General features: G+C 33.4%; 3 protein-coding genes across 4 annotated transcripts; 1 reads left to right on the plus strand and 2 right to left on the minus strand.

Annotated features, from left to right (window-relative positions):
* Positions 1 to 4,555: 4,555 nt before the first annotated feature.
* Positions 4,556 to 8,553, plus strand: LOC144574973 (uncharacterized). Of its 2 annotated transcripts, XM_078325083.1 has the most exons (5): positions 4,556 to 4,771; positions 5,238 to 5,404; positions 5,968 to 6,066; positions 6,759 to 6,910; positions 7,895 to 8,553. In XM_078325083.1, the coding sequence occupies exons 2-5, from the start codon at positions 5,240 to 5,242 to the stop codon at positions 8,268 to 8,270; spliced, it is 792 nt and encodes a 263-aa protein (XP_078181209.1). In that variant the 5' UTR covers positions 4,556 to 4,771; positions 5,238 to 5,239; the 3' UTR covers positions 8,271 to 8,553. The 2 variants fall into 2 exon arrangements, with proteins under 2 accessions (XP_078181209.1, XP_078181210.1); XM_078325084.1 differs by lacking the exon at positions 5,968 to 6,066 and having other exon boundaries at positions 4,596 to 4,771; positions 7,895 to 8,496.
* Positions 8,554 to 11,585: 3,032 nt separating this feature from the next.
* On the minus strand, positions 11,586 to 14,531 carry LOC144574765 (U1 small nuclear ribonucleoprotein C-1-like). The gene is made up of 6 exons (XM_078324818.1): positions 14,392 to 14,531; positions 14,276 to 14,318; positions 13,758 to 13,799; positions 12,907 to 13,008; positions 12,538 to 12,673; positions 11,586 to 12,074 (listed from the first exon to the last, which is right to left on the minus strand). The coding sequence occupies exons 1-6, from the start codon at positions 14,397 to 14,399 to the stop codon at positions 11,839 to 11,841; spliced, it is 567 nt and encodes a 188-aa protein (XP_078180944.1). The 5' UTR covers positions 14,400 to 14,531; the 3' UTR covers positions 11,586 to 11,838.
* Positions 14,532 to 24,576: 10,045 nt separating this feature from the next.
* On the minus strand, positions 24,577 to 25,966 carry LOC144574831 (BolA-like family protein). Its single transcript, XM_078324908.1, has 2 exons — positions 25,576 to 25,966; positions 24,577 to 25,042 (listed from the first exon to the last, which is right to left on the minus strand). The coding sequence occupies exons 1-2, from the start codon at positions 25,867 to 25,869 to the stop codon at positions 24,800 to 24,802; spliced, it is 537 nt and encodes a 178-aa protein (XP_078181034.1). The 5' UTR covers positions 25,870 to 25,966; the 3' UTR covers positions 24,577 to 24,799.
* Positions 25,967 to 27,106: the final 1,140 nt, after the last annotated feature.

Raw genomic sequence — 27,106 nt, forward strand, 5'->3', positions numbered from 1 at the left:
GTAGCATCAAGTAGGAAAAAGAAAAATACTATTGGTAGTTTAGAAATTGATGGTTCCATGTACTTTGATCAATCTATAATTTTACGACATGTTACAGACTTTTATAAAGGCCTTATGGGATCCTCTACTCCTAGATTATTATCCTTGCAAGACAATTTGTGGGCTCCATGTGAAAATTTAAATGTTGATCAATGTCTTTTTTTACAAGCACATTTTTCTTTAGAGGAAATTAAACGGGTAGTTTTTGCATGTAACCCCTTTAAGGCTCCTGGGCCTGATGGTATGTCCTTTCAGTTTTATCAATCGTTTTGGGATGTTATTAAAGATGATTTACTTAGGATATTCACAGCATTTTATAATAATACTTTGGATGTTTCCAAGTTTAACCTTGCTTCCATCTGTTTAATCCCTAAAAAGGAGGATGCTATCACAGTTAGAAACTTTCGGCCTATTAGTCTAATTAATTATAGTTTTAAGTTAATCACAAAATTATTAGCTGATAGATTAGCTTTAGTTATGGATTTTTTAATAGATTTTTCTCAAACAGCTTACATTAAAGATAAATTAATTTTGGATAATGTCGTATGTGCACATGAGGTTCTTCATCAAGTGAAAATTAAGAAACACAAAGGTGTTCTATTCAAACTTGATTTTGAAAAGGCATTTGACCATGTTAATTGGGATTTCTTACTTGAAATATTACATGCTAGGGGCTTTGGAGAAAAATTTACTACTTGGATCAAATTGATTTTAGAAGGTAGTCGAACATGTGTGAATTTAAATGGTACTTTAGGCCCATGTTTTTCGTGTCAAAGGGGAGTCCGACAGGGAGATCCCCTATCCCCTTTCCTTTTCATACTTGTAACTGATGCTTTAAACAAAATCCTTCAACAAGCTAATAGAGGAAGATTTGTCGATGGTTTGGGGAACTTTTCAAATTTTGGAAATGTTTTGAATTTACATTTTGCAGATGACACTCTTCTTTTCCTTAAGGTTGATAAAGTAGTTTTAACACATATTAGATGGCTATTGGTAGCCTTTGAGAATGTTTATGGCTTGAAAATTAATTATGATAAAAGCGAGATGTATCCTCTTAACTTATCAGGTACTGAAACTGATGAACTCACTTCAATTTTGGGATGCAAGATTTCCACTTTACCTCTTATTTACTTAGGTGTACCTATTAATAATAAATCTCTAAATGATATCGATTGGCAAATTTTAATTGACAAGATTGAAAACGATTGCAAGGGTGAAAATGCTCTTTACTATCTTTAGGGGGTAGAGTAACCCTTTTAAATTCTGTTATTTATGTTATTCCTTTATATTGGTTATCCATATATAGATTACCTACTAAAATTAGACATAAAATAGATAAAATTAGGCGTAAATTCTTATGGCATGGAGGTAACTCTACTAAAAGAAAATATTTTTTAGTCTCTTGGAGAATTGTGTGCACAAGTAAAGATCAGGGAGGATTGGGGGTTTTAGATCTTACGCTTATGAATAAGACCCTTCTGGCTAAATAGTGGTATCGGTTTCTAGATAATTATGTTTCTGGTAGATGGAAAAATATTTTACTAAGTACGACACTAGAACTTCTACTTCTCTTTGTTCACCATTTTGGCGATCAATCCTAAAAGATCATGTGGTTATCAATTTAGGCTTAAATAAAGAGATAGGTAATGGAAAAACAACTTCTTTTTGGCAAGATAGATGGTGTAGTGAACATAACTTAAAAGATCAATTTCCAAACCTTTATTCTATTGTTACTGATAGATTTATTTCTGTGGCCAGGGCATTTTCTAATTCTCATTTAAGTTTGTCTTTTCAAAGGCAAATAACTGATATTTATAGGACTGAGTTGCTTGCCTTGCATCACAAATTTCAACATTTTACTTTATCTTCTCATTTGATGATAGATTGATATGGAGGTGGTCACAAGATGATCATTTCACTGTTCATTCTTTTTATAAATGGTTAGAATATGGTGATATTCCAAATTCTGAATATGATACCATTTGGAAATCCCACATCCCTTTAAAAATCAAAATCTTTATTTGGCTTGTCCGACGAGATAAAATTCTCACTAAGGTTAACTTGGCAAAAAAAAGGTTGGTCAGGAGATCTTACTTGTGCATTTTGTGACCAACATGAGAGCACTGACCATTTATTTATACATTGTTCATATGTTCGCTTAATTTGGAATTGGATTGCCACACACAATTCATTTACCTTTATGTGTAATTCTTTAGATGATTTATGGTTACTTGATGCTTCTATCCCCTTAAAGGATAGAATCATTGTATAATTGTTAAGGGGAGTTATCTTATGGAATGTATGGTTATAAAGAAATAGAGTTATTTTTAATGATAATACTACTCCCATTTCTGCTAAATCATTAGGGTTTAAGATAATCTCTTTAGCTACTTTTTGGTGTAAGTCTAGCTCTGACAATTCTTACTTAAAATTAAGTCTAATGCTTCCATGTGATGTTAAGGACATTCCAGATCAGATACTGGAGGAATAGGAGGAGTCAATCCAAGCTCTTGGAGCTGGTAACCCCTCAGGTCATATGTCTGGAGACGAGCCATCGGATGAGGATTTATTTGATTACTAGTCTCCTAGAATGTGATTGATTTCTGATATTTTCATTTGCTTAGTATTTCATTTTGTTTGCAAATTAGCTTTTGATGTGATACTATTGCTACTTGTATACTTGTATGTCTGTGGTTGTTGACTTGCTGTATGACTTTTCATATTTGATATTGGTACCTATTTTGGATACCAAATCAAGTATGCTTGATTTCTATGAAATCGGTGGTTGTACCACTATTTTTCAAAAAAGAATAATGATTTTTAAAATATATGTACCACAAATGTTGGATTTATGTTATAATTATTTTAATCGAAAAATATGTGAGGTTAACATAAATAAAAATTAACAACATATGACGGCTAAAAATCGATTGTCATTTGCACCGGTAAGCCCTTCAGTTATCAAAATTATTCAGTAATACTGAAAAAAGACAAACTAAAAAATAATTTGCATGAATTATTTTGTGAAGATCAATAACAGAGAGAAAAGTTGTTGGCCTCCAACATAAAAATTGCATAAAATAAACCTAAAAATCATATAATTTGGTATCTTAATAATGCTTAGTACGAACTAAGCAGCACATATTGACTCATTCAAAAAGGAAATCAAGATTTTATATTTTGGTAATTGGGACTACTTTTCTACTTCAAACTTGAGAAAATATTGTTTTACAAAAGCACTATGCTGAATTCTATCTTTATGACTAAAGACTAATTAAATGACTTCGAATTCTTTTTGGTTCTTTTTTTTATTGGTAATCTTGACCGTGACTTAAATTTTATATTTCAGAATTTACCTTGGAAAGTTCGTTGTTCCAATAAAAAACTATATACTTTTAAGGATTGAGGTTGTGATAATAAGAATATTATGGCTTGATCCATATGATCCGTATTTTTATTTTCAAACTTCAAACAATCACTCTAAATTGTTGAATATCATATGAAGATGTATTTGGAGATCAAATTTTCTATTTTTTAGATTATTATTATTATTTTTAAATAAGTAAAAAAATTACTAGTTTTAAATGGTCCAATTTTTTTAAATAATGTAATTTTCTATCTATCTAAAAAAATAGTTATCAAAATTCTAAACAATATAAATTTTGATCTGCAAATATATTTTTACATTGAGATTATATTGAGCAGTTCATATCAACTATTTAAATTTTAAAAATAAAAATATGATTTCATAGTACGACCGCTATGTAATATTCATATTAACATAACAATAGTCGTGGTTTTCAGTACGAAATTATGATTTATTCAATGTTTATGACAAGAAATAACTAAACATGGGATTCACATTTGTCATAAATTTATAAAAGGTTCATATTTAATTTTGTTTAGTTTACGCGTGTTGCATTTTGTGTGATAGTTTATTTAGAACAAAAATATTCCGGATTCTAAGAAAATATACATGTATAAACACATCTCGGGCATTAAAGTATTGCTTTTCCATTGTAATTGGTATCTGAATTGTATATACCATCCGGGCCGCTTCAAATCTGCTCCATCCAGCCCATTGGGCTTCTGAGCCCAGTTATTCTGGGAATTTTACTCAAGTGGGCTTGTGCCCCCCTAATGTACATGTTAAGCATAGTAAAATAGTTTGATGATATGACATGGCCCAAAATTATACCTAATTGGGTTTTAAATAGTTCCGGTCTTAATTTTCTGATGGATAATTTTGGGCTGTGATTTTATGGACCTAGTTATTTTTAATTTTTGTAATTTGTAAAGAAAAATAAGAAAATAAACACGTGGGAAAAACAGAATTCAAATCCAGTACAATACCTGACCTTGTAAAATGAGATCTGAATCGTTAAATTTAATCAGGCACGAATTTCAAAGCGGATCCCTGTAGTCCAAATAAATACCGAATTGTTTTTGTCCGCTGTGAGTATTCTACACGGTAAGGTACCTGAGGGAAAGCTTAGTCGGACAAACTGAGAAGAGCGAATGTTCCTTCTTTCATTGGTACGAGAAGGGAGATTTTTGTTGAGTAGATGTTTTTTTCGAATCGGAAGAAAACAGAAACTAGCCTTTCCTTCTAGACGAAGAAAGTGGTCGCCTTTCTCTCAGAATCACTAAGGAACTCATCTTGGCGTTGAAGCTCTTCGTCGCGCAAATCTATCCCTCGAAAAATTGTCAATTTTTTAGTCCTGATCGGCTGGTACTTCTCTTCATCTTAATTTCTCTTTTTTAGTTCATTCAGGTTTTTGTTGTTGTACTTAGTCCCTCTGATTTAGTCATAATTCTCGGGTTAGCTTATTAGACCCATTTCTGAATACGTATAATTTTGAATCTATAGATCTGTTTTTTTCTTTTTTCTTCTCATTTTGGTTTAGTATTGACAAAGTACTAGATCTCTTTTTCTTATGCTTCTATACGCTAGATCTTTTCATAAGAACTTGTGGTATACTATTATTTATAATAGCTTGTTCTTTTCATAAGAATCGGATGCTCTAGTGTCAATAAGCACGGCACACTGTCTAATTGACCTTTACAAGACCTGACTTTACTGGTACTGTTCAAGACTAAATTCACTAGATCTTATTTTTGTTGATATGACAGCTAATCTCGTTTTACATACCTGTACAATAAAGATGCTAATTGTGTTGTTTTTGGTTTTTCTGAAGCAATGTATGGTAACTTCACAAGCCAGCAGGGTGCAGACCTGCAAGGGTCACGACAACCAAGCCCATTCGGTAGTGCATTTTATGGTGCAGGGTCAGGTTTAATAAAAACTGGCATTGGTGCATATGGCGAGAAGTTCTTCGGTTCAAACTCTGAATTTCAAAACAATGTATGTTACATTGTACATAGGCAAATATAACCTATTTGTTTTTGTTGGAATTTTGCTTGTTTATGCCAACCTTGTCAAACTTGTAAATTGTGCAACGATAAGTGGGCCAAGAAAATCCTAGGATAATCATTAATATATTACATCTGAGAGGGTGCTGGAACTGGTACTGATACTAGTAGTTGTACGATATTAAGGTATAATTCATTTGTGTGTGGTTACCTATGACGTCATTGGTCAGTCTTGAACTGGGATATACCTTTCGGTACAGTCAGATTCCTTTGCTTGGATAACCTTTATGTTTTCTTTTTTCCTTTTAGTTTTGTGCTTATGGTTTACTTTTGTGAATATTTAACATTTCAAGATGAATCGAGGTTGATTGATGAATTCTTGAGTTTGTTAGAATTTCCGAATTTTTAGGATTTTCTTTTATTTCTGTAAAAGAAAGAGTCAGAAATAAAAATGAATATGTGACATGGTGCGCATGGGACATTGTGCAAATTTCCTTCTATGATTTTGATTTCTCTTTACAAATTTGTCATATGACTTTTTATTTGCAATAACAGGTGAGCAGGCTCTTCTCAAACCCACAATATTATTTCAATGTGAATGAGCAGTATGTCCGCAATAAGCTAAAAGTTATATTTCTCCCTTTCCTGCATAGGGTAATTTTATTTATTGTTGTTCTTATTATTTTGGAGTTCTGTTAATTGAAATTTTAGGAAAAGCTGAAAATATAATGTGCCTTGTGCAAAATGTTGAAAAATTAAAAAATCGTATAAATCATGAGCTATTTAATTCTGTCCCCTGACTCCACAAATAAGGCATCCTAGAATATAGAGGTATTGATTGCCTATTTCACTTATTATGTGGAAATTCTCCCCTTTTATTTTTAATCTGATCCTTATTTTTCTAGGTGACTCTTGATTAGTTAGTCAGAAATAAAACTGTTATTTTTTTCATATATTATATATTTTTTTAAATATTTTGATCAAATCAAATGTAATTCTATTGAATTAGAAATCATTTTTTTTATTCCATATATCTTTCTTTTTTAATTTAAGTAAATATATTTTTTTCCAATTGAAAGGAATTATATTTTATCAGATGGGATCTACTTATTTATTTACTCCATTCACAAAATTTACAGTGCATTATTGGCTCGTAATAAAAAAAATGAATGGAGATTATTTCTAATGAATCACTTCTTTTTTTTTTATAATTAAGCCACTCAATTTTTTTCTTATTATTTTACCAATAATGATCAATGATTCTATTATATGGTTCTGATCACCATCGTATTTCTTCCACTTAAAACTCTGATTGTCTTACGTCTTGTTGTACTATTTTATTTCAGGGACACTGGACAAGGGTTGCAGAACCTGTAGGTGGCAGATTATCATTTAAGCCCCCAATTTATGACATAAATGCCCCTGATTTGTACATACCCTTCATGGCATTTGTGACTTTTATTATTCTTGCTGGCTTCTCTCTGGGATTCATGGGAAAGTAAGTCACTTTACCAAATAACTTTCAGAACTAATTGATATCCGCTCGATTCTACCGGTACCTGTCTATATGTGACCGACCCATATTGATTGTCATTAATATAGAAGTTACCTGTGCCATTACAAAGTCAGTTACAACACCACCTTGTCACCAAATAATCTATTAATGGAGTATTGACATTAACTAACTATTGCCAACATGGTCTAAATACATGTACCAAACTCATCAATGTAGTACTAACCTATACCAGCAAGGAGCAACTTCTGAGATGCCAATCAGCCTAGGGATGTAAAAAAGTTATGTCGTGCCCAGATATGGCACGGCAAGGTCTGTCATGGTACAGCACAGCACGTGTGCGTTTCACGGGATGTAGCCATTTGTGTGACGTGACCATCTTTCGGAAAGTTGGCACGGCGAGACACACGAACTGGTCTTGTCACGTGAGTCCCACGTGATCAGGACAAGTTAAATCTTGACCGAATGGTGAATCTTGAATAAACTAATTTAAATTATGAAAAAATAGTTAAATATGACCAAACGTGACCGGTCACGTTCGGACATGACACGTGTAGTCACGGCGTGACTAACGCGCCGTGACTATCCCTCTAAATTTGGTCATGGCACAACAAGTAAAAATCTGACTTGGTCACGGCACGGCACAACATGTATATACATCTCTATCAGCAACCATATGTACATATAACTTGTCTTGGCTAATACTGTTACAGTGCTGTAGTCATACTAGTACCTCATCATTTTTGTACAAAAGTTGACATCTACTGATATGATATATGTTGGCCTGAAATTATCGCCATACAAAACCCATTGCCTTGTACTAGTATAAATCGGCCTGTTCTAGTACAAGGACCATCAACTGGTACATTAATCTAAGTCACTTGTATCCATTGAACACTATAAACTTGTAGTAGAAGTTGTGTGCACCGATTCTAATAAATACCTCCCCCTCCCCCTAAACTATTTTAGGTTTACTCCAGAAGCTCTAAGTATGCAATTTACTCGAGCTGCGGTCGGGTGGGTCCTTCAAATCGCTGTACTCAAATCCATCCTCTCCTCTTTAGGCAGTAGTGAGGTGCCATTTCTCGATGTCGCATCTTATAGTGGATATGCATTTGCCGGCCTATCAGTTACTGTAATCATGAGGTTAATTTGGGGCTCCTCTTACTACTTTATCATGCCCTGGATGAGCCTCTGCATGGGGATCTTTCTGGTAAAAACTACAAGGAGGATTATTTTTACTGAGGCGAGGAACTATGAAAGGCATTCGAGCCGGCAGCATTACTTGCTCCTTTTTGTGGCTATTGCACAGTTCCCATTCTTCTTCTTGCTTGGTAGAATATGAGCATAAAAACAAGGTAACTTCTTTAGTTTTTGCTTTTCTCTGGTGCTTCCAGTTTTTTAAGCAGTAAAAGTTTGAATAGCTACTGATGTATTTTTTATTTTTTGAAAAAAAAAAATCTAGAATTTACTACATGTTTCATTCACTGGTATATAGTATTATAGGGGTCACTGTTTTGTATATTGTGTAAAGCTTGTCAATGAGTCGGATAAATTTGTGGCTTATTTTCCACCCCATTTTGTTGTATCATTTAGGTTTAAATTTACATTGTTGATTTTTTATTCAATACATTATCAATGATATGTAATGTATGCATTGCTTTTATATTTTTCTAGATGAAAATCTTTTGTCCCATTGTGGAGATTTGTTTTTCGTTGTAATTAACATTTTCTATTACCTTATTATATAAAATGGCGAAACATAAAAATATTTTTGCCACAGAAAAAATAATAAGTAAACATGCTAATCAAATTTATTCGTATCCTTGGTCAACTAATTTCTGATAGCAATGTCCAGAGACCAGAGCTAATCATTTTTCCTTCTGAACACCGGAAAAAGAAATAATTTGGGAATTAGTGCTTTTTACATAAATAGTGAACAAAATCCTGAAAAAAAAAAATAACCATTGAAACGATCTCTTGCGATTTGTAGAACTTAAAGACACATCGATCATTTGCAGATGCATATGCAATACATCCGTTTTGTAGGGACATAAAAAGTTAAAACTTCCCAAATTGAGGTTGATTCAGATCGATGACACCGCAAAAATGAAACCTGTGCACATAGGTGCAAGCGGCGGGCTATCATGTACATCAAACTTTATTTCGAGGAGAAAACAAAATCAAAGGTTCAATTCATGTCAAGTGCTAACCAGAGATTATATTGTTTCATGCTATATGATATTTGCATTACATTTTTTTAAAGCTCAGGTCCTTTTTAATGTGATATATTCCATTAATTGATTAAAAATTAAAAACTACACAAAAATTCATCCTCAGATAAAAAAGAAATAGGGAAACTAAGTACAAGTTGAAATTGCAGATTTATACAAGAAGTGCTAATTGCAAAGTGAAATGTGCTCCAGAATCAGGGGCTTAGAGGATAGGGACGGGAAAGAAAAGGAGGAGACACGCGTGACAATTATTCGCTCTGCACTCTAATTTGAGGGGGAACGAATTTGTCAAAAATATAAATGTGGTTTCCTTCCGCTTCCCTCCATTTCCTCTAGGTTCCTCTCAAAATTTTCGGTTCTGGAGCAAGAGACTCGTGTCGGTTAACCACGGTCACACTGATGTTTCTCTTCTCTTCCTTTTCTTTTCTTTTCTTTTCTTTAGTGAGGGCGTTGTTGAGCACCCTTAAGATGACTACGTAGCCCGGTATTACCGAAACAATTATTAATTTATTAGGTAATTTGTTTTTCATTTGAAAGTAAAAAATAACATATCAAATATGTTATGTCACCATGTAGCGCACAATTGGTTCACTTATAAAATCATTTTTGGCGAGGTTGGCTAAGATCAAAATGGTAACTTCTGAACTTTGATGCTACTAATTCGGTTTTGCAATTTTTAAAGTTCAAATAGTCAATCTAAAGTGCGCAACATGTTTTCCATATTAAAATGTAATTGGAGACCAAATTTTATATTTTTTTGAAATTTTTTTACTATTTATTATGGATTTTTAAAAATCATTGTTTTTCAGAATTGTTTTATTTATTTTTTATTATTCAAAATAGTGATTTTCAAAAATCCTTAAAAAATTTCAAAAAATTGTAAAATTTGGTCTCCAAGCACATTTTAATATGAAAAACACGTTGATCTCTTCAAACTGACTATTTGAACTTTAAAACCGCAAAAACAATAACACCAAAATTCAGAAAATACTATTTTGATTTTAGCCAACCTCTATTTTTAGCTACCGTTATCTCTTATGTAGAAAAAAACAATTGTGCAATTTCAAAATTTAATATTACAATTAATCTCAATGAGGTTTGATTTTTTTACTTCAAAAGATTCTTTTGTAATATACTTTTGGTTCCTATTTGGATTATAAGAGTCCGCTTTGAGATTTGTGTCAGATTAAAAAGAACAATGCAGATCTCATTCTACACAGTAGGGTGCTGCACTGGATCTGAACTCCCGGTGTCCATGTAGTACTTATCTAACATGGAATATTTCTTTACCAAATCTAAGATGGAATGTTAAGTTGTTAACATGCACGTCCATAAGCAATTATGATCATGATTGTATCCATTCAGGAGCAATGTAAACTGCAGCACCAATTTAGTACAATTCCGAAAATTCCAATTTCTAGTTTGGGAGCTTAAAGCCTTTTAACAACCAATTGCAAAATGTGAAGTGCGTTTAATTTGCTCGGAAAACGTAGCGAAGAAAAGTACTTTGACAAAGTAACACCCCATCAAGAGAGTTCAACTATCGAGTGTCGACAAAACACCCTTGCAAGTATGGAGAGAGAATTACAATAACCAAAATGCCACTATACACAAGTTTTGCCTCATCTCAAAATGCAACAGAAGCTTCATAGTAGAATAACATTCTCTTCAAGTTATTGACAAGAGTTCTATGAACTATAAATGGCACAAGATTCACGCATCCGTCTAAATTTTCTCCCAAGACCTCTTCCCAAAACTAGTCCAAGTTAATTTCACGTTATAGCTCCTCAAATGAACCATATCACACAGAAAAGATAATCTAAACACTAGTCATAAGTGAGCAGTAATACAAAATCAACTCCTGGAGTGCGAACGTTGTCTAAAGGTTCTGACAAAAGTTCATCTTACCAAGCATTTGGAGGAGCACCTCCTTGTGGGGCGGGTGGTGCAGCAGAACCTGGTGGCAGTGCTGGCTGATACTGATACATCACATGATTCATGGCAGGAATAGGGGCCCCACCAGGCCCAGATACAGGAGGTGGCAACATAGGAGGCCAAGGGAGACTAGTCATTTGCATTGGCATGCCAAATCTAAGATGGAAAGTTAACATGCACCTCCGTAAGCAATTATGATCATGATTCCATCCATTCAGGAGCAGTGTAAACAGCAGCACCAATTTGATACGATTCTGAAAATTCCTAGTTCTAATTTGGGAGCTTAAAGCCTTTTAACAACCAATTGCAAAATGTGAAGTGCGTTTAATTTGCTCTGAAAACTTAGCGAAGAAAAGTACTTGACAATATCACGCCCCATCAAGAGAGTTCAACTAACGAGTGTCGACAAAACACCCTTGTAAGTATGGAGAGAGAATTACAATTATACATAACTTTTGCCTCATCTCAAAATGCAACAGATGCTTCATAGTAATAACATTCAGTCTTCAAGTTATTGAAAAGAGTTCTATGAGCTATAAATGGCACAAGATTCACACATTCGTCTAAATTTACTCCCAAGTCCTCTTCCCAAAACTAGTCTAAGTTAATTTCACGTTATAGCTCCTCAAATGGACCATATCACACAGAAAAGATAATCTAAACACTTGTCATAAATGAGAGCAATAATACAAAATCAACTCCTGGAGAGTGAACGTTATCTAAAGGTTCTGACAAAGAATCATCTTACGAAGCGCTTGGAGGAGCACCTACTTGTGGGGCGGGTGGTGCAGCAGAACCTGGTGGTGGTGCTGGCTGATACATCACAGGATTCATGGCAGGAATAGGGGCCCCACCAGGCCCAGATACAGGAGGTGGCAACATAGGAGGCCGAGGGAGACTAGTCATTTGCATTGGCATGGATGTGCCACCCATTGGCATAGCTCCTGGGGGCATAGTTGGAATTCCACCAGGATAGCCAGCTTCATTGGACAAATCATGCAGTTATTTATCAGTGATAAATTTATAAATTATTATGATAGATACCCTACATGACAAAGTGATCTGACTTCATCATCATAAAAAATTCTCTAATTGCAATATCCAGAAGAAGTACAAAATAGTATTTACATTCTAGCTTCACCACAATTTGTACTAAAAACAGTACAAATTAGCATCTTTTGGGGCAACCCAGGCCCTTTAAAAATCTATATCATTCATTCATGAATCAAACCTAATGATACCTTCGAGCATAGACCGTAGAGACGAACCTGAATAGAAGACCCAAATAGTGCCAGAACAAAACAGAATAATGGATCATGCAAATATGATTCTAGTACATGTTCTTTCAACTATTGACCTTTGGTTAAGAATAAATTTGCAAAAACAAACATGATATTCCGCATTTCACAATATACTTCACGTAAGAAAAAAATTGCATATTACCTAGAACACCGGACGTTGGGGTAGGCAAGACAGGTGGTCTCATGCCTGGAATCATTGACATAGGCATCATAGGCAAACGGGGCCTGGGAATACCTCCTGGTAGAGATAGAAGGTGCTGATTGAATTGTGCACCAACCTGCTCATGCAATCAAGAAGTCATATTGGTTAAATAAAATACGCAAAAATTTCATCTGACTCAAATAAATTCAGATCAAATCTAATTTAATCTTTGACCAACTGATAAATCAGTAATCAACCAAGGTAAACTTACAAAAATAGGTTGGTTCTTTGGAAATACTTGATACTGTTCTCAGTTGCTTTTGCAACAACAATGATTAATTGAAATTTTGTGTTGAAAATTCTTGGAACCTGGAAAGCAGCCGCTTGACCTAGATGCTCTTTGATCCTCTGATCAATTAGGCTCTGCGTCTGCTGCTCCTCAAATTGTTGGTAGTAGCTCCTTACATTTGCCTATTACGCACAAACATATACTATGTGTGTGTGATTGAGAGAGAGAGAGAGAGAGCAAAGTGTGCATGTATGTGAGAGAGAAAGATGTGCAGATATAAAAAGCTTTGATCGGCTGTGTCTCGACTGTAGAATTAACATGGTACCACAATGCATTGATTGAGGCTATGGTACTATGCATAGCACAGATTGGTCCGAACTACAAATCAATATTTTCGTTTTTAAAGTCCAAATAGTCGATCTGAACCGTTCAATGTGATCTTCATATGAAAATGTATTTGAAGACTAAATTTTACCTTTTTCAGAATTTTTTTACTATTTTTTTAGATAACTAGAAAATCACTACTTTTTAATGGTCTAGAATTTTTAGATCAAGTGATTTTCTACCTATCTTAAAAAATAGTAAAAAGTTTCTAAAAAATGTAAACTTTAGTCAGCAAGTACATTTTCATATGGAGATCATGTTGAATGGTTCAGATTGATTGTTGGGAGTTTGAAAATGCAGATATTGATCCCTAGTATGGACCATAGCCTCACTCAATAAAACAACAATGCATAGAACCAGTTTATTACCAGGACTATTTACTGATACGAGCTGGCCAGTACAGGTATGAACATCTCAGGTCATTGGTGATTTGAACAATGCATGGAACCAGTTTATTACAAGGCCGAAATAGTTACAATGCAAAGCAGTTGTCATGTAAAAATATTGGGTTACATGACAAAAATATTTCTCTGATAGAAAAAGGTACCTTGTGCTTGTACCCAGCATTATGTTGCTTTCTGACAGAGGGCTGAAACAGATCAAATTAAAAATTAGTCAATTATAATTCTAACAATGAGTTAATATCAAGAGATTGGACAGCAAAAAAGACCTCTGGCACAACTCGTTTGCAATGTATACTATTATAAGCTTCATACAAAAGGGATCAGTGACAACAAAAATAGGGATAACCTGTCCTTTCCAGATGCTAAGCTACCACTTAAATTAAAGGATGCCAATAGGTCTTAATTCAGAAACAAATATAGTTCAAATCGATAGTAATCAATTCTTTTTTATGCATTCTTGCTCCGTGTAAAACACATACTGAGGTTTTGGTTTTGAATGAATAATAAATTATAAGTAACCTTATTACAGGTTTTAACTTTAAGGTTTCAAGAACAGTTCCAAGAAAAGAAAATACCAGAGGGGGAATGCCAAACGACTAGAAAATAATTCCATTATTCAACAAAACCTAAGAAAAAACAAAATATGAAAAGAAACACACACCGAATCGTGGGTGAGATAAGTGTCGCAGTAATCGCAATAGTACCTGCCAAGCAACAAAATCAGGTAAAATAAAAGCATCGAATAAGAAAGAAGCTATTCAAACTTGAAATTCATACCGAGGCATGATGGTAAAGAGAGCAAATGGAGATCTCCAATTTCGGAATACGGAGAGGCAGAGGTGGAAGGAACTCTCCGCAGAGAAAGTTCCGGTAATCTCTTGTCGTAACTAGGTTGCTTCTTCCCCGACTGTGAGAGGATCGCAAGTGCTAGAAATTTGGGGAAGGTGGGCTGTTTCTAGGCGGCGAAAGTGTGATTAGATTTGGACCGGCGAGTTTGTCCGCCCCAGTTATTTTTCGGGGTTTAAGACTCAACTCTCAAGGCCCGTTTGGATGTGGTCATGTGGAGGAGAGAGAGAGTCTAAATATTTTATTTCATATTTAAATTGTTAAATAAGAAATAAAATAAAACAAGTAAGATCAAGAAAGAGAAGAGTTAATACAGAGAAAATTACTTCTTTTTTTTCTTTGAGACAGATTAATTTATTATATACTTACTGTTTTTTGTACATTGTATTTAATTGAGGTTTATGTTGTGGAGATTAAACAATTAGAGTAGAACTAGGGTGCTCTTAAGCTCACCAAATTGTTTGGTGAGCTTGACTCTAAAATCCATCAAATTGATTTCAAATGACGAATCCGAACCGTTGAAATCCACCTACCTTACGTGTGTTGCGTCTACATGTGAAATTTTTAAATATTCGAATTAATTTAGTATAAAGTCAAGCGGTCAAAAATCGTTCAAAAAATGAATGCACTAAAATTAATTTATTAACCTTCTAATTTTGACCGATTGACTTTATACTAAACTAATTCAAATGTTTAAAAATTTCACATGTAGACGCATCACACGTAAGGTAGGCGGGTTTCAACGGTTCGAATTCGTCATTTGAAATCGATTTAATGGGTTTGAGTCAAGCTCACCAAACACTTTGGTGAGCTTAAGAGCACCCTAGTTCTACTCAAACAATTACATTTTATTTATGGGTTAAATATTTACACTCTGAAAAATGAAAAATAGTTTCTCACCTTAATTTAAAAATCAAACAATAATATAAAACTGAACACAATTCTTCCTGTACCCAGTACCCTCTCTCGTGCAGAGCTAATGTTAATAATATATTCTTTATTTAAATGTCAGAAAAATAAGGAAATTCATATGTAGCAGCTCTTAGTTTATTTGTAATTTCAAGTTCATTAAATCAATCAGAAACTAAAACTGATGCTTATTTACCTAATATTATCATTTATTAACAACTCGGCATAATAAAATTAGAGTGAGTCTACGATACTATGCATAGGCGGATTGGTCCGCCCTGCAGATCAATATCTTAATTTTTAAAGTTTAAATAGTTGATCTGAACTAAGACTGTAAATGAACCGAATTTTAGCGAGTTACCTCCAACTCGTACTAAGCTCATTTAGTTAATGACCGAGTCAACTCGAGTTGGAAAGGCAATAAACGAGCTGTAAAAACCAACTCAAGTTTAACTTATTACTAACTCGAATTGGCTCACAACTCATTTATAACTCATTTGACCAGTCAATTTCCTTGGCTATAGTTATATACTAGTAATAATTTATCTAGACACAAACAATTCAAATGGCTTAGTAAGAGTTTATTTAAACACAAATAATTCAAACATAATTAGCAAGACAACTAACAAAACAAACAATCCAACTAGCAGTTTAGGAGTCATTTAGAAGGGCATGGGATTTATTATGACGGATTTTGTATAACTCGAGTTGTTAATGAGCAAGTTGGGATATGCTCAAACTCAGCTCATTTATTAAATGAGTCAGTTAACTTGAGTTGGAGCTGACTCGAGTTGTTAATGAGCGAGTTACGAATTCGAGCAATTTTATACAGCCCTAATCTGAACTGTTCAACATGATTTGCATATGAAAATGTATTTGCAGACTAAATTTAATATTTCTTTTTTTTTTTACTATTTTTTTTATATAAGTAGAAAATCAATACTTTTTAATGATCTAAAATTTTCACATTAAGTGATTTTCTACTGTCTAAAAAAATAGTAAAAAGTTTTTAAAATGTAAAATTTAGTCAGGTATATTTTTATATACAAACCATATTGAACAAATTGATTATTTAGATTAAAAATTAAGAAATTAATATGTAGTATGGACCAATTCGCGATATATATAGTATAACAGACTCACTCAAAAAAATTATTTATATCTCTCCCAATACAATTTAAAAATGAGGAGGGTTTAAATGCCTCCATGTTTTTGTGCCTCCATCATGCCTCCATCTCTCTCCATCATTTTCAAAATTCAAACAGTCGATCCGAACCGCTCAACCTAACCTCCATACTAAAATATGTTTGGAGACCAAATTTTATATTTTTAGGAATTGTTTTACTATTTTTTTAGATAGGTACAAAAATACTGTTTTTAGATGGTTCAGATTTACTGATTTTGTACCTATCTAAAAAAATAGTAAAAAAAATTTTAAAAATATAAAATTTGGTCTCCAAACATATTTTAGTATGGATGTTAGATTGAGCGGTTCGGATCGACTGTTTGTACTTTGAAAATGATGGAGAGAGATGGAGGCATGATAGAGGCACAAAAACATGGAGGCATTTGAACCCTCCTCTTTAAAAATATATATATTTTTTAAAATTGTGTTAGGAGAGATTTGATCCCATGACCTATGAAAAAGTGATAAAAAAACACAAACCACTAAGCTAGAAAATCTTAGTATTATAAATTAGCTTTAATTTATATATATTCTTTTAACAACTTATAGTGAAACCATATATATACTTTTACATTAAAATCTACATATACAATCGCATAATATATGCAGTGTACATTAACTTTATGCATGTATGAACAAAATTATATTTAAAAACACTAGTTAAATTACATATATGAACAAAATTATATTTAAAAACACTGTTTAAAAATGTAAATGTAGTTATTTGTCATCCATCAAAAACAACAAATATGAATAAAAATCAGATTACATCCTCCAACACGTGCAGGTCAGTGATCATCAAACAAATCCAGCACTTCCTATGCTTGTGAAAGAAGAAATTTTAATATTAGGGCCTGTTCGGCCTCCAATTGAGAATGGACATGGGCACAGAAATTGAACTGAAAAGTACTATTCCCGTGAGAAAAAAAAAATTCAGTTGAACTGAATTTTTTTTTTTCCACAAAAACAGTAATGCGGCCGAACAGAGTCTTAGGCCCTGTTCGGATGTTAAGTTTTATAGTGGGAATGGATGAGTTTTGAGGTAGTTGAGGTTATAATACCCAGATCTTTTCGGAAGCTCCGTTTTTTTCCAATCTATTCCCGTCGTTTTACCCAGATTCGTTCCTATGCAATGTAAAATTGTGGGAAAATGAAAATTGAGTCCGACTCAATTATTTTCCCAACTATGCGCTGTCAGCAACTCTCTCTCTCTCTCCGATTGGTTGTATCTTTGGATAATAATTTTAACTCAAGGTATATAAATCCTAAGAACCAGCGGTTAAAATTTCTTGCAGTTTGATTTTGATTGGATCGGCCCATTTTCTATAGTATGGTTCTACTAATTAACTAAACTTTGCAGCATATATGGATTTAATAATATTTATTGCAAGAATATGCAGCACAAGCTGCTTATATTATTTATTAAATTTATGACTAGTATTCAATATATGGCTGTCTTTTAGGTCCTAACCTGTTTTTTTAGAAAAAATATTATAAACTTTAGAACCTCTTTCTACATATATACATCATGTCTAAAAAAAACATAGATATCGGTTCAATAAAACATACACAAACAAAAAATCATTGAAAACATATCAAATAGTAATAAATATATTAAACATTCTGCAATAAACATGCTAAACAAAATGTTTATATTTTATAAAATAATAATTAGGAAGAAATATTATGTTATTATTTAATATACTTATTTAATTGCATTATTGATAATATATTAATAAAAAAATTGTATAACATCAAATATTTTAGAAAGAAAAATATAATTTCCCACAACTAATCCCACGGTACAACCGAACACTCAATTCAACATATTTCTATAATTAATCCCTTGCATACCTATACCCGTGGGTTCCCACTTTTTTAAAAGTGGGTTTCCATCCCCATCAAATCTCATCCCGTTTTAAACCCAAGCATCCAAACAGGCCCTTAATGTATAGCTGTTAGATCACAATCCAACGGTCCCGAACCATCCGTGACTCGTTTCCCTTGAATAGCAAATAAAGAATTTAATAAATGAAAAGACCTCTGAAATTTCTCTCTTAAAAATACCTGAGATTAATCGCTTAAATCATAAATCCAATCTCTCTTAGGAAAATATTAAAAATTTCATCCTGTGAAGCACACTTAGTACGAAAATGCCTCGTCGTGGCCATGGAGGTACGATCGATCTTTCTGATTTTACAATTTTCGAATGAAATTTAATTAAAAATTTCGTCTATCTTTCCGTATCAGCTTGGCGTGTGCCTTTTTGATAGTGTGTCAACTTAATCATAATTCGGGATCTCTATTTTAATTATGAGTAATGATTTCATCCCCCTCATTCTAGTCTCCTAACAGTCCCCCTGACCATTAACTACTTATGGTAACTATTTCTTCCATTCTAGTTAGTCTTTCTAACTGTTTTGATCCCTCTTTCTCTCCCGATCAACAAAAAAAAAAAATCGCGCTCTTCACGGCCTTCACAACCTCTTCTCTTTCTCGGCGTGGTGCGCCGTTGAGATCCGGCGAGGAGAGAGTGGTGCACCGTCAAGATTCGGCGAGGAGAGCATGGTGCACCATTGGAGGGGGTCCATGCTAGCCCAGCGAAAGTTGTTACAATGGAACATATGAATATTTTATTAGTTAGATATGAATACTTCATTTGTTAGATATGCATACTTCATGTTAGATGTGAATACTTTTTGGAAGAGGTGGGGTGAAAGAGATGAATCTGACATTTGAATGTTGAATTGTATAAATTATTTCGAACATGTATGAATACTTTATTTGTTAGATATGAATACTTCGTTTGTTAGATATGCATTCATGTTATTAGATATGAATATTTCTTAGAAGAGGTGTTCAAGAAAGAAGGGTCTGACTTTGAATTGTATAAATTATTTCAAATATGTATGAATACTTCATTAGTTAGATATGAATATTTCTTAGAAGAGGTGTTCAAGAAGAAGGGTCTAACTTTGAATTTTGAATTGTATAAATTATTTCAAACATGTATGAATACGTCATAATCGTCAGGATGAATACTTCATTTATTTAGATATGAATACTTCTTTAGTTAGATATGAATAATATATAAATTCGCTGTAGTGGTCCCCAATCTTGGCAAATGTCGCTTTCAGACGGTTGCGGTCCCCAATCTAGGCTGTCACAAGACGTCAATGCCCCCCTGGTCGTTACTGGTCCCCTCCAACTTGTGTTTACATATGACAAATGGTTCTGATAATAAGTATGAATACTATACATTCGTGGGTATGAATACTATACGTTTTGACTATTAACTCAGAGTATAAATACCCCCATATCAGATATTGGAGTCAGTTAGTGGTCCCCTGTCGAAAGTTATTTGTCTTTTAGTGCGGGGGACGTTTAGGGGACTGATATGGGGGTACTGTTAGTCGATCCCTTTAATTATAAGAGTGAGGCTGCGGTAATATACAATTGTCAATTATACATATATTACGGATCGACTATTCGACTCATGCTATAAATTCATATCTTTATTTTTAAAGTTCAAATCGTCAATTCGAGCCATTAACACGATCTCCATATAAAAATATACTTAGAGACAAAATTCTAAATTTTTTTAGATTTTTTTTGCTTATTTTTAGATAGGTAGAAAATAATTACTTTCTAATGATCCTGTTTTTTAGATCAAGTGTTTTTCTACATATCTAAAAACTAGTACGTACATTCTCTTATGGATTTTATGTTGAGTGATTCACATCGACTATTTGAACTTTGAAAACACATTCTCTTATGAATTTTATGTTAAGTAATTATTGACTATTCGCACTTTAGAAACAAAGGTATAAGTCAATAGCACAGGTCGATTTATAATATGCATATCACCATAGCCTTACTCTTTATTATAATTACCTTTTTTTCTCAATTAAAATCTTGAAGTCTTCTTCAAAGCTAAATAGTAGGTAAAAATCATCAAAAACAATTAGATAGATTGATTGATTAGCTATTTAAAACTAAAACAATATTTACTTTCAAGAAATGAAATAAGAACAAACTAAAACAGTTTTTATAAATAATTAATATGTACCAGAATCAATGGCCTTTTTCAGAATATTTCCAAATATGTGAATGGCATCACATGTTTCTTTGACATAGCTGTCAAGATATTGAAGAATTCTTTCATTTATGATTTTCAACTTGTGTTTTATCTCTTTGGTTTACTGTCTATTCTAAAAGCAATAATAAATATATACATATTTCCGATCTTTTGTAGCTCACCCTGCTTCTTGCCCTTCTCGGCCTAAAAAGAGGAACTCTCCTGCTCCTGGTACGCAACCCAATCTCGTATAAACAAAATGGAGTGAGGCTTTTTGCAATGTGCAGATTGATTTATATTATGAATTTATATCTCAGTTTTTAAAGTTCAAATGATCGAACTGAATTACTTAAGTATTTCTTACTATTTTTTTTAGATTGGTAGAAAAATATATATATAGTATTATTTTTTGAAAATATATATAAAACTTGGTCTCCTAGTATATTTACATGTAGAGATCATGTCGAGCATTCAAATCAGCTATTTAAATTTTAAAAATAAAGATATATAATTATAGATCTATAATTCGGATCTACGTGTGCATTCTAAAGTAGCGTGCCCTCTTACCTTAATAGTTTTACATGACTTTTAACTTATTTTTTCAGCTAAATCTGCCTCATCACCTGCAACTGTTAATATTGGAGGATCAGTACTTGGTTCAATTGGTAGTGCTATTGCTGATGGTAGGTTAACAATTTTTTTTATATTTTATTGTTTTTCACTTATTTTTTACTTTTTGTCTATTTCTTTCAACAACTATTACAACTTAATTTTGGTGCCACATGCTCTGAGCGGAACTAGAAAATTTAGAAGAGGGCTTAAAAATAAAACATAAAAATGTATATAATGTGGAATGTGGGATTTAAAACTAAGATCTCCCATAATTACGAAGAGCAACTTTAACGGCCACTAGATTACAAGTAAATATTTGATATTTTATGGCTAAAGAAGAAGAAAATACAATTGAATTTTAATATACATAATTAATAATTAAAAAATTAGAATTATGAAAGTGACTTAGCACTCTTTGGAGTACACTAATAAGATCCGTTCCTGATGTAGGTCAAGAATTGGCAGTGATAAACTCTTTTGTTAATTTTCTTTTCCATTGTTTCGTTTGAAATCCATAAATAAATGTAGTCAACTGAAAAAGAAATAGGTTAACAAAATGCAGAAGCAATTGATAATAGTTGTCACAGATTTGGGTACAATATGCACTAGTAGGTCCAACAAAAGAACTGGCTGTTCTTTTTGCTTTCACTTAATTCTGTGCTAACATGTATGTGTGGTTTGCTTCTGAAATCTGAATGAATTACATTGCAATTGGTGGTGAATTTTGAATGATGTAGACTAAAAACAATCTATGATAATGTTCTGTTTCTTTGTGTCACCTTTTGTGGATGATCTAGGAATTGGCCAAAGGGTAATTGATGCCATGACGGGTCCACGTGTCATTCAACGTAAACATGTTGCCTCTGCGCATGTTGTAAAAAGGTGCACAATACTGTTGACAGCTTAAGAGGGAAACTGAGGATAGGTATGGGTTCATGGCCTCCCTTATCTGATTTGGCCCTTGTGTCATATCGAATAGGTTTCTCTCGATGAACTTGTTATACTTTGTTAATCATTTTTCTCTTCTTTTTTTTAGAAAAATTATGAAATCAAATTTAAGAAAATTTAATGTGTGTTTCTTGTAAGATTACTGGTGTTGCCCTGCCAAATAATTGATTATGTCAAATGAATCATCAAAATACGTACCGGTGAAATTGGGTGTCTATATCAGCCTTTTAATATTAAGTGATACTAACTACATAATTTTAATGGAACAGTGCATCAATGCTAATTTGAGTGACATCAGCAAGTGCCAATTCTATCTCGACATGCTTACCGAGTGCCGCCGCGGTTCTTCTGATATACGATCCAGGCTTAATTCAGTCCTTGCTTTTCTTTTTTATTATAGAACATCAATTGAAGCAACTTCAGTGCATGTTTTTATTTACTATTAGATTGAATTTCATACTATAATGGGAAAAAAATGCATATGGACATATTGATTGTAGCTTGGAAACAGTTTTCATCTGACTTCAATAAATTCTAACATTTTCTATATTATGTCTTGAATTATGTTGTGAATATGTTTTGCTTTTGCCAACCCAACAGTTGGCTTAAATTCACAGATTGATGTTTAGCTTAATTGATCAGTTTTTATAATAGTGGAAGAGTTGGATTGCTAGATCAATTTACAACACTGTCTATGCTCATGAACTAGTTAAAATTGACATGAACCTTTTGTATGAATATTATAGAACATGGCGATATAATAATGGACTGATCTAAGTAGGGGTGCAAACGGATCGGATGCAGATCGGATAGTGGTAAAATCATATCCGTATCTGCTTTTAATTTTCGGATACGGATGCGAATCGGATATTAGACGGATACTGATCGGATATCGGATATCGGATATCTGTAGATATATACATAAATGCTTTCATAATTTATGATAAACTATATGGTATATGTCTATTATTCGGATACGGATAATTAAAATTCAAAACCATATCCGTATCCGTATCTGCACAGATATTCGGATATCGGATATCCGTATCTAATTTTCAGATACAATACAAATACGATCGGATAATATCTGACCCGTTTGCACCGCTAGATCTAAGACTTGTCTATGTTATCTTAAAGCACATATCAGCTTGGGGAAAAAAAATATTCTGGTGATAGGAAAAGGGAAAAAAATAATAATAAGTGATGTGCTGAGTTAATGTCTTTCCCAGAAACTTGGATAAAAAATATCCAGAGAAGCATGCTGCAAGAACCACCAAATCCACGAAAAGATGTTTTTGTGTATCATAAACCAAAATTGCAAGTGCATGTGCCGCATCGTACTGGGAATTGAGCAAGGCATCTATAATACAAGGTTTTCTTTTGCATTTGTAAATGTGAATCCCATATATAATTCAATCAGCAGAAATACAAAAATGCGGTCTTGTAAACAAAAGATCAACCAGTGTTAGCAACAAGCAGCTTGTGTGCTCTCATAAATAAACTCAAAAAGGTATTCAGGCTCTATCAGGGAAGAAGCAACTTTAATTCCTTCCAACTGATTTTGTTGTCTCCAACAGTATCAAATTCATTAGAAGGCCCCAAAGAAAAGCCAAACCTTCTATTATAGACGGAACATTCTACCTCAACAATGACTCGTAATTTTCCAAGTTGAAATCATAGTCTGACAACTATTCTATCAGGAGCAATGTGCATTCTCAGATCTAAAACTGATGGTGCCAATATGCCAGGGATTGCCTACATGACTTTAGTGCTAATGGACAGCAAATCCCTTTGAATTTAAGGGTACAATTAGGGTGTTTATTGGGTTGGTTCGGTTAAAACCGCAAAACCAAAATTTTATTCAGTTTTCAAAAATATAACCGAACCAACCGAATGAAACTTTCAACTGAACTAAAATAACCAAAGAAAATTTCGGTTTGTTTGGTTGAACCGAAATAAAAAAGAGATTAAACTTTAAAAGCTCAAAACTCAATACATACACAAATTCATTTAATAATCATAGAAATAAATATGAATTATATATATCAGTTGTTGGCACTACACACATTGTTTAATTCCATAGAATATGTAGATGTTCTCAGAAGGAAGCCAACCATATATCGCACTAAAGCATGGAATTCACCATATAGAGTTCATTTGGTTTGGTCTTTCGGTTTTGAAAAATTTAAACAGAACCAAATATAGAAAAACCAAAGTAATTCAAAAATCCAACCAAACCGATCCCAGTTAAACCACAAAACCGAACCATTTAATCCAAACTTTTCGGTTCGGTTGAAAACCAAATAAACCGGACCCAATGAACACTCCTAGGTACAATTGTTTAATATCGGAGATCACTGGGATAAAGTATTATATATCTGTATAACAGCGATCCAAAAATTATGAATATGCTGGAAAGACTACAAATAGTTCCCTGAAAGGAACTGAATACGTGAAGGATAACAAAAAAATACACTTAGTATGATTCTGAGACCATTTATTTCAAGTGCCAGTAATTTGCAATAGAGGTACAAAGAGCAGGTGCGAAGTACACAAAAAGAAATTTAAAAGAGAAGAAACGGAAGTTACAACACATGACTGAGAGATCAGGAGTCGAAGGAAGAAGAAGAGGACTGAGCCTGAGCCTCGTCAGGCGTAAGAGTTGACATGTGATCGACAGCATGGACAGTGGATTGGAGCTCATCCCAGATGGCCTTATACACCATCCTCTGCCTCTTCACTGGTGACTGCCCCTCAAATGCTTTCGCTATCACCACTATGCTGACATGTCGGCCATCGCCGTAGGCATCTTGTACAATTACACTGTCTGCTTCCAACTCGGCCTTTATCTACCAAATCAGACATACTCATGCTGGTAAATACTGAACAGATTTCACAAAATTCAGGTAGATTTCAATATTTTTTTTTTTTTTTCAGGTAGATTTTGATATCTTAGTACTGAACTAGTGATAATATTTGGTCCAATTTAATCAGATGTAAAGTCAAAACTGTGCTATAAAACACTCTTTGAAGAGGGTGGTGCTTCTTCGGAACCTAATACCTTAAAAAAAAAAAATTCGAAACTTAGTTAACACAACAAGCATTCTCATCAACATTAATACTTCTTCTTTAACTATATACCTGTTTATAAAAATTGTTCCACTCTTTTCCAATAACCAATCTAAAACCCTAAAACGAACAATTGCTTCAAATCACTTGCCCTAAATCATTACACTATCTCAAACAGGAGGTATAAAAAGCTTAAAAATTGAGGGGGTCCAAAATCAAATCGGATAGTGATCCTTGAATTAGCAGCATAGTAGTAAAGACATAGATAACCAGAATTGTGGATCAGAAATTAATCAAAGCGGGAGCAGCAGACCTTGTTTTGCATGGAAAGAATGAGAGGAGAATCGATGGAGCCGGGGTCAGAGACATGAGCAGCGCGCACACCGCTGCACCACCGCCTCCTTTGCCCCTCCAAAGCCAACTTATTAACAGTGATGGGGGAAGAAGAAACCTTGAAACCAGAGTTAAAGACAGAGAAGAGAGAAGATGAAGAAACAACGATTGGAGAGTACCGCGCGAGTGAGCGAGAGTGAGAAAAGGGGCGGCGGAGGGTGAAGGCGGCGGCTGCCAGAGCCGAGGATGGAGAGTACCTCATTGCCAGACGCATTCTGATTCTCTCTCCCTCGAGTTCCCTCTTTCTATGGTTGTGAGTTGTGACAGTAAAATTCTGAAATGGAAAATTGTGAATCGTACTTCGACTTTCTATTTTATTTATGGAGATTGAAGACGGTTCAAATGCTTTTATTTTTGTGTCTGTTTTATTTTTTAAAATTTAAATAACTCAAAATTTATAATTTAAATGTTAAAATAAAATCGTTATATGTAATTTATATTATTTTTTTCTATGTACTCATAAAAATTATTACATTTTAATTTTACTTTTATGTAAATTAATAATTTAAAAAATTAACGTTGAGAAATTATCCACATTAGTATACATTTTTACAAGCTAAGGATAACAATCATAACAAAATTAAAATGCTATAATTTTTTACATTTGCATAGATAAATGATGTAGTTTATATCCAACGGTTTTATTTTAAATTTTAAGATTTAAATTTTGAGTTATCAAAGTTTTTAAAAATAAAAGTATAATGGAGAAACAAAAAATGAAGACATTTGAACTCTTGGAGATTTGAGGACTTACGAGTTACGATTTAGAATTTGGATGTTTTTTTTTAGGGTATAGAATTTGGATGGTTACTTGGTTAGGTCGTAGATAGATGTTATATTATGGGTAATATTGAGGTTTTTAAGGGTGAATACTGAATACACGAAATTCTGCCTTTTATTATCAATGGACGATTCGGATCAGACCGAATAGTTATTGAACCCGATCCTTTATTAATAGAAAATAAATAAATAAAATATTGAAATAGAGAATTATTTCTGAGATTTTTTAATATATAGGTAGTCCGGGACCAACTATCCGTCCAAGGGACGAGACTAAATATCCCGTCCGGTTTATCCATTCCTAATCCTCCGTCAAATTAACCTTAATTAGATTAGTGGCTGAAAAAAAAAATTGCGGGACGGTAAAAGAAATCCTGTCCCTGAAAAAAAAAAAAAAAAATGAAAGTGCCAATGAGTCCGCCATCAGCATTTGTATGGGATTCTTGTATTGTTTTGTACGGACTAGGAGGAGGCATCGAAGTTGGGATTGTACCGTCTGCTAATTTTTTTTCTTATCCAGGACAGGTTGGATTGTACTGTCCGTCTTTTTTTTCGCCACTAAAATGATTAAGAGTTGATTTGGCGTAGGATTAAATCGGACGGGATAGTTGATCTCGGTCTATCTATATCTCGAAATCTCAAAAAAACCCAGAAACGATCCCCTATTTCGA

This window comes from Carex rostrata, chromosome 23 (assembly GCF_964058835.1).
Source record: "Carex rostrata chromosome 23, lpCarRost1.2, whole genome shotgun sequence".
Lineage (NCBI taxonomy): Eukaryota > Viridiplantae > Streptophyta > Magnoliopsida > Poales > Cyperaceae > Carex > Carex rostrata.